At 39.2% G+C, this 8,922-nt stretch overlaps 1 protein-coding gene across 1 annotated transcript in view; it reads left to right on the plus strand.

Moving 5' to 3' along the window:
• MBD2 (methyl-CpG binding domain protein 2) overlaps positions 1-8,922 on the plus strand; it is a 30,458-nt gene that overhangs the window by 14,432 nt on the left and 7,104 nt on the right. The window contains exons 3-4 of the mRNA XM_009274743.1: positions 2,915-3,005; positions 4,066-4,243. Of these exons, the coding sequence (XP_009273018.1) occupies positions 2,915-3,005; positions 4,066-4,243 (269 nt within the window). The remainder of the gene's footprint in view (positions 1-2,914; positions 3,006-4,065; positions 4,244-8,922) is intronic.

An 8,922-nucleotide genomic window follows, 5' to 3' on the forward strand; every position in this document is an offset into this window, starting at 1 on the left:
GGTTGCATCTTCATCATGTAAGTGGAGTAACAGCAAAGTTTTTTCTGAGTTTGTATTAGCAGCTTCCTTCCCTCTCTCTCTGTCCCTTAATAGCTATTCCTGGTGCAGCTGGTAGGGAAATACTTGTCCAGGCCTGGTCCAGCTCAGAATCTTCAGTAAGATACAGGAAAACATACAGGGGTTCAGGCGGGACTCCTAAGACCCCATAAAGGGTTGGGGAACAAACTTCCTAATAAAACTCTAGGAACGTGATTGATTTCTGAGCAAAAAATTAGTAAGAGTGACTTGTGCAGTCTCAGTGGAGATGAAAATTTGGAGCACAGTTATTGTCGTTCGCAAATAATTACATATAATGGTGCTGGAAGCTTTGTGCTAGGAATATGCTTCGCTTCAGTCTGGTTTTAACAGGTGTGTCTAAGTGCCAAGTGCTTTTTTTCTACCTGGCATTGACCTCAAAGTCATCTGAGGTGTTGACAGTTGTATAGACTTTTCCCTGCATTTGCAATCAGTGCTTAAAGAGCTGAGTGAGTACTGGTGTTGGAAGCTTCACCCAATCAATATTGCACTACACTTCCCAAATCTTCTAAGCTTTCGTATGTGCTAGTTGTCTTTCTTCAAGCACCTCTCTCTCCCACACAGGCATTTGCATTCCTATACACCCTCTGTAACCAAAACGTTCTCCTGATTCCTCATTCCCTCTGTGGTGTGTACTGGGTTGGTTTGAGCAGGGAACCGAAGAATCAAAACCCAGTAATATCTGATGGTATTTGGTGATGTGTTTGCTGCTGTAGACCAATTAATTTCATCCTGAATAAACAGAGGATGTTCTTATGTTTAACTGTAGCATATAAAAACATAGCTTGGATTTGGAGTTGATGGGCCTTTTGTTTATCTCTAAAAGTTGATGAAACGGAGAGGGAAAGGGGAACGAAGGGTGAATTCTTTTAACAGTGGAAAACATGAATAAGCTTTGTAGAGACTTTATGAAGATGGGAAGCTAACCCAGAGATGAAATACTGAATTGATAGGATTTTGCTTTGACTTCATTTACCTGAATCCTAATACTCCTTTTAGAGTTTGGCTAGTGAGTTGCTGTTTTTGCCTTTGTAACGAAGGATTTCTTTAGCGTTTTAGACAGCTTTAAGGCACTTCCACTTCATCCACGGAGCTGTGAGGACTGCTACAAGACCTCTGGAGTGCTTTTTTGGGGTGGGGGCTTAGCGATAGTGGTAAGCAGCAGGAGTGAATGACTGGAGGTACTAAATGTTTAACATTTAACAAGATAAAAGAGGTGCCTTGATACTCACTAGCAATATAGCTCAAACCTGGGTTGGAATGTTGAAAATTAGTACTAGTTAAGAGTGAGGAGTCAGTTTACAGGAAGCATTTGAAGTTTAAGTGGCTCTAGTAAAATGAGGCACAGGAGGCAACAGGTATTTTCAAAAAGCTGTCAAATCACGGAGTTGTCAAGAATGTGTGAAATGTAGTCACACGACTACACGTGAAAACATTGTAGAGCTTACTTAGGTGATCCTGTGTGGGTTTTCTAAGCCACTTTAGATCTAACTCGGTTACAAATGTGTCCTATTGTCCAGAGAAGAGTGCTTATATAAGCAGATCTCTAGAAAATGACATAGTAATCTCTCGGGCAATGCAAGTATCATTCAACCTACTGCTTTATAAAGCTGTACAGCTGTGTTGTGGAGAATATTGTGTTTTTCCTGGCATAACTGCATGTTTTATTTTCAGTCAGTAGTATACTCTTAATGCTAAGGTAGATGTTCTTTGTTGCTTTTTTCTTTGCCTTTACTACCTTTGTAACTGAAAAAATGTTTTTTTTCCTGAATAAGAATCGCTGATGTACAGTGCTTCAGTTATGATGTTGTATGATTAGCAATATAGGTTCCACAGAAGATGAAAGAGGATGCTCTAGTTGTTTCAGTTCCACTTTTAGAGCAGAATGTGACATTCGAAAGCCCTATCTTAAACTGAGACTTTTGGGTACCCAGCTGCAACAAAGAATTTCCTAGGAATGAGAATAACTGCTTGTCTAGTTTTTTGTCTCAGATTTTGCAGGCATGAAAAGAAACAGATTTTTTTTTTTTCCTCCCCCCGTATCCTGCAGAAAAATCAAACTATTTCTGAATGTCCTTTCCACAGGAAACTGCATAGCTACGTTCTTGCTTACCTCCTTATTAAGATTATTTGTTAAATGTAGCTTCCCGTGGAATGGAAATCAATTTTTTAACTAGCTTTCATTGCTATCTTGCTAAATAGAAAAGGCCCATTTTAAAGCATAGGTGTGGCTAATCTTCAGCCCAGAACTTCAGGATGAATCTTCAGACCAGTGAGATAGGAGTGAGTAGGGAAATCTGTATCATTAAACAAAAATCTCTTAGGTCAAGAAATTGGTTTCTGTGAGAAATGGAAACATGTTCCCAGCTAATAAACAAAGCAATAGAAAGTAAAATGAATGTGAATTTAGTTCATGTATCTTCCTACAAGTGGAAAGATTTGATTCTATTTCCAGATAAGTCAGGAGATCTATACAGCATCGGAAAGGGCCGGGTCATCAAGCCAGCATAGGTCTGAAGTGGTATAGCTGCTGATTAGCATTAGTGTTGGTGCAGCTGTTCTGCTCCAACGTGCAGAGCTGTCTCCGGCGTCTCAACACACGCTGCATAATTCCATACAAGCATGTTCCCGATGTCTAAAACTCCATCAGCAGATAGGATATTACCTTTTCGGTAGCTTATGTGACCGTTAGGTTGACTGTTTTGCAAGCTGCTAGGCACTGTCTGTCTTTTATTGTTCTGATGCTGTTTTGATCATGAATGCTGTTTATTTCCATGAGCTGACTTAGGGGTTTTTTTTTTTGCTATTTCTAATGAGCGTCTCGTTTTCTCTTTTTCAGCTTTTCTGGGAGAAGAGGCTACAAGGCCTCAGCGCATCGGATGTCAGTGAACAAATCATAAAATCCATGGAGCTACCTAAGGGTCTTCAAGGTATTGTGTTCACTTACTGCAGTTGCTTCAGATCCACAAAGTTGTTTGTGCTTAAAAAGGGCAGAGTTTTTGATGCTCGTAACAAGTTTTCAGTTTACAGACAGATTAAGTACACTTCAAATTGTAAATGTTTTTGCTGACAAAATACCTCAGTCTCCAAAACTATGTTTATTTTTAGTTCGTTTATATAGTTAATATAAACCACACTTCAGAACTGCACTCTTATTGGTGAAAGTTGATCTAAAATATGTTCAAGTCATAGTTCAAAATTAATAACTTTGTTCCACTGCTTGGGAGATTTTCTTGGGAATTTGAGTGTTGTAAAAATCTCCGGTGTTTATTTTATCATTTTGATTAAGGGCAGAGTTTTTGATGCTCGTAACAAGATTTCAGTTTACAGACAGATTAAGTACACTTCAAATTGTAAATGTTTTTGCTGACAAAATACCTCAGTCTCCAAAACTATGTTTATTTTTAGTTCGTTTATATAGTTAATATAAACCACACTTCAGAACTGCACTCTTATTGGTGAAAGTTGATCTAAAATATGTTCAAGTCATAGTTCAAAATTAATAACTTTGTTCCACTGCTTGGGAGATTTTCTTGGGAATTTGAGTGTTGTAAAAATCTCCGGTGTTTATTTTCCAGAATTAATTTCATACCTTGGAGTGTTAAAGCAAAGGCTGTGCTGGTGTGGATTAGTACCATGAAGCTGCAAAGAAACTATTTCAATATGTGACTGATAAATTTATGATGTGATCATTTTGATTAATCATTTTGATTAAAAAATTGATGATATTGTAATTGTTAGTGTAAGCGAAAAACCTAGCCAATTTTAGAAATGAGATGCCTTTTGAAATGCTAACTTATACTTAAATGAGAACTGTGCTATTACAAAGCCATTTTTAAGAACTTGCACTTAACTGTTTAGATTATACAATCATGTATCCAGTGGCAATTATATCATGAGTGTACATAACCTTACAAACTGAGAAGAGCTCTGCCACTGGAAGTTACATATGGAATGTGAATGGCAACTATTCAGTTATCTTTGTTTTAGGAGTTGGCCCAGGTAACAATGACGATACCCTGTTATCAGCTGTTGCTAGTGCTTTGCACACCAGTTCTGCACCCATCACGGGGCAGCTCTCTGCAGCTGTTGAGAAGAACCCAGCTGTCTGGCTTAATACATCTCAACCCCTCTGCAAAGCTTTCATAGTCACAGATGATGACATTAGGTAAGTTTCATAAAGTCTTAAGTAAAACAAAAAGCAAGTTCAATTACAGTAAATTTCTTCCTGGATCAGTGCAGTCCTGGAGATAAGGGAAGAGAAGTGTGAACATTTTTCTTGTACCTGTTGATTAGTTCAGTAACTTGAAAAAATGAAAACCTGGGTTTTTTCTTTGTGGTCAAAATAGTAATATAAAATATTCACTAAGGTATGAGTCATAATCCACATTTTCTTTCCCGGGAGAGTGCCCTAAACAGTAAGCTATAGTCATGATCAATATTGGCTTTCTTCCTTCCCATTTCTGGTTTAGTTAATTTGTTGATCTCAGTTAAAAAGTAAGTAATTCCAACAAAGGAGAATAAGAATATTCCCCTATAGCATATAGCTTTGTGGCTAATGCACTCTCTTAAAGTGGGAGGTTGGGATATGATAAATGAAGGACACAGGTAGATCTATTCACATATGGGCAAAGATTTTGGTTTTTAATAGCTGCACTGTTAATTTTCAAAGAAAGACGCATCCGTTTTTGGGTACTAAAAGCAGGGGCTTCAGCACTGAATTTCAAGGTTAGGACTTGAGTGAAGAGAGAGATTTCTTGTTGCACTGACTAATTGCCAGAGTGTGGCAAGACAAGGGACACAGTCCTGTCATCCAATTTTTCTTAGTATTGCTTAGCATGAATCAACACATGGGATGAACGCTGCCTTTAGTATCACATTTTTAGTTAAATTCTAGGTTGCATAGGGTATCCGAAGACCACACTTGGATCTTGCCACTTAGTGGAATTCACTCGGCACCAAAGCCCACTACTATCACTTTTTTTTCTAAGACCTAGGTGGCTAGCTGAAGCTTCTGCAGAGCTAATGTTAAGGTCTAAAATTATCTGATTATACTTTGCTTTATTTTCTTAAACATCAGCTTGAAATGCTTTCAGAAGGTGAACTGTTCTTGCTTTGTTACAGGGCAGGATGAGAAACTTTCTTAGCATGTTTGACAATGTTTACTATTTATTGGAAACAAAATTCCTTTTTTGTCTTATCAGTCATTCAGTTGTTTTTACAAAGCAGATTCTAAATTTGATGTCGGACAGTACTGGCAACTCAGGAAGGACACGGATTCTGAACTGGAGCAGCTCTACCTCTATGAATATGCTGCCAGTTCAGTGTCTCTTCTGGTTCATGACTTCGTAGGCAGCTCACTACAAAAGGATTAAATATTCTTAAAAGTTACCTTTTCGTACTGTTTGTGTGAAGCTGGCTTTCATTTTAAGACCATCCAGAAAACACATTGCACGAAGAAGTAGTATCAGAATACAGCACCTGTTTTCACTAAGGAAAGCAGTACTAAGGAAAAGTTTGCCATTGGCGATATCTGGTAAGGTGCCAGCATATATTCTTTTGTACTACAGATTCTTCAGGGAGATCATAGCAGTTGTTTACATCTAATGAAATAACTGTCAGCTTGACTCATGTTTAACTTGAACTATTCTTGGTCATGTAATGATGGTAAATCTCTTTCATAATCAGAGTAAAATGCAAAATTTCCTCTTTTGGTTCAGCACGTTTGCTGGGAAAACATTAAATAACTTCCTGTAAATGCATGGTTAAGAAACAACTGTGCTTCCTTATCACTAGGGACAAGCACCTATTTTTTTTCTCAGTTGTGGGATACACCTTCTGAATAGTTCTGAGCCTCTTAATGCTAGTCCTGTGGAAGGTACATATGTAAAAGGAGTATGGTGTGGTTCCCAGGAGTATGGTGTGGTTCTCAGTGGTCTTTACATCCAAATCTTAGCCTCCTGAGGCAGGCTTTTACAATTCCCTATTAACTGTCTTCTCCCACACTAAGTCTGTGAGATCATTTATCTTGAGACTGCTGCTTTGCAGCTTCTATTTGTATCTTCTTTCCTGACCAGCATCTAGTTATGTTCTTTGCAACTGCGCTGTTGAGTTGCCTCCATTTCCATGAAAGGCTAAGACTGACAACCTTTGTGTCTCTGCTAGATAAATGCTTTAACCAGCTTCTCTCTTTTGGGATGAACTGGGGAATGGTATCTTCTGAAAGTAACAAATAGGTGCATTGTTCTTTCTAGTCGTGCTTAGGTGGATGAAGTTTTGCAATATATTATAAAATTCATTTTTGACTCACAGCTCTGTTCTGCTTCATAGTCCAGTCTGTCATTCTTTTCAAATGTCTCTCTTTAGTGGGATTTTCTAAAGCTTATAGTTTTCAGGGGATTTATTTTCCTAAAGCACATAAGTCGTTTCTGAAAATCCCACCTTTCAGTTTTCAACAGCCCTTTCTCTTGCTCAGCCTAGGTTCTTTGCTGAGCGCTTACCATCACCCAGTAGGTTTTGTTCCTGAGCTTTCTCGGGTATCTTGACAATTACCCTTTTCAAATAGCATGGTAATGGAACTTCTGCTTTTACTTGTGGGTAGCCGTAAACTGTTAAATTTACCAAAGCATAACAATTAATGTGGTATGCCTGGCTGTGTCATGCTCTGCACAGTGGTGGGTAAGAAAAAGTACCTGTTAATCTGTCCAAAAACTAAGCTGTATTTACCATGAGACAGGAATGGAGAGTAATTCAAGTTTAATGCTCTCTAAGTTTGTTTGGCATGGGTTTAAGAATGTCTTCATCTTAAGCTCTGTGAACCTTGATCCAAGCCAGTCAGCTGTAGCTTAGTCCCTCACAATATTCCTCAATACCCTATACAAATCTCACTTTCAGTATGACAGACCAAAGCCACAAGAACTATAACGTGGCAAAGGAAGAAAATGAGAGATCGAGAATGTTTCCACAGTCTGAGCTCTCCTCGGGAATAAGAAAATTGTAACGTAAAGTGATGTGTGTTGCAGGGAGGCAAAACCCTAAATAATCCTTACCAATCTTGGCTACGAGATAAACTTTCTGACCCCAGATCTAAAGACGAGTTTAATATGGAGTATGTCAGGAAAGCACAGTAACTAGGCATCTGAGAATTTCTGTAATTACCATTTAGAGTATGCTGTCTCAACAGTTGTTAATTTCTGCTGAGAAGGAAGGAGGAGATGGGAAAGATCTATCGGAAGTGATGTGTTGGAGAGGTGTATGTGTAGGGGGGAATTAGCGGATGCCCCTAAACCTGAGTTTAATATAATACAGCAAATACAGTCAACATACTAGTAATTAATTCTCCTTTCAGCAGCGCATCTCAGATCTGGTTAGTGGAAGACTTCTGGAATCCCTGCTGCTGAGAAGCTCTAGAGTATGTTTTCCATAAGAACAGAGTAAATGTTACTGTAAGCACTTATGGTGATGGTTCTCGATTAGACTGTCTCCAAAAAATGCTATATTTGTATGTGCTGGAAGAGCAGGGGAAAACAGGTATTACCTCCCTCCTGACACGTAGGGAGGTGGAATTGGAGTTCAGACAAGGACAAGCTGGTTCTGTGGACTTTTCCCATCTAATCTGACACCAATCTTAAATGTAAAGATACCTTTGTGTTTCTGCTGCAGCTAAATGCTATTACTAGAGCTATATGCAATTTTTGATTTTGATGACAGAGTAGATGTTGGCGTGCCAGCACATAAGGAACTAAATCAAATGGAGCCTCAATAGATTTAACAATATAGAAAAATAGATGGAGAAATCAGAGGGGAGGTTGGCACAGTATCGATAGCTTGATTGCGTACAGTAGTGTGGAATCACATGTCTTTAAAACATGCACACATCACTTAGTTGTGTGGGCCAAGAAGAGTGCAAGTAGCGAGGACAAATAAAATCGTTCTAAGCACTAAGGAAATCACTTGAATGCAGAGCTATACACAATCCTGTTGTGTAAAGCAGTTCTCCACTGAAAATAAGGTCAGAATTGGAATTAGGGGCTTGTGGATTTCTGTGTTAGGAGTAATGTGTCTTTAATTTTAGCTTGCTCTCGAAGGCAATAGTACTTAAACTAAAGGATGAGGATTGTGTCTTGCTGGGAGGAAGGCTGAAAAGAGCACATGGCCAGGGAGCTGCTTAGCAGCAAGTGATGCAGCCGGTGAGGTGAGAAGGATCAGCACAGGCTGCTGCTGCGTGGGAGCTCCATCGCCAGGATGGTGCCGGGGAGCTGTGGAGCTTAAGGACTGAGGGCCGGTAGCGAAGAGTGGGCACTTGTGAGCAGCACGTTTGCCTTCCCTGGCAGCACTGCTAACCCTGTTGACTTAGTGGGCTAAAGCAGTTTTACTGAATATTGCTGTGCTAAATTAGCATAAGAAGTCAAATTAATCAATTGAATGGAGATACTCTTAAGTCCTAGAGTTTTACTTAGTGTTAAATATGAGCACTTTTTATTAGTAGTGTTTTCTTGCTGTTGGTTCTTAAACATTTGCTCTTGGTAGTTCACAGGCTTTAAAAGTCATATTACTTGTATAAAAAGAGCTATGGTTTTAATACTTAAAAAATCTGTTTGCTAGAAGACCAGACTCTTCAGGACTGGGAGTGCTGTGAATTATATTTTGGCTGTTGCTCCCTGGGAGATCAACTGGCTGGCTGAAAATCTGGAAATGAGATAACTGGGGAAAGCTATGTCTTCATGTGGGTTTGGGACGCAAGACCTGGGAGTAACCTCCGGAGAAGGCCACATACACTGTAATAGCGAACCTGGGCCCTTAATAACAGAAGCTGGTCCGAGATACAGAAAACTGGCTGGGGCTTCC

The sequence above is a fragment of the Aptenodytes forsteri genome, unplaced genomic scaffold (assembly GCF_000699145.1).
Source record: "Aptenodytes forsteri isolate BGI_AS27 unplaced genomic scaffold, ASM69914v1 Scaffold112, whole genome shotgun sequence".
NCBI classification, from domain to species: Eukaryota; Metazoa; Chordata; class Aves; order Sphenisciformes; family Spheniscidae; genus Aptenodytes; species Aptenodytes forsteri.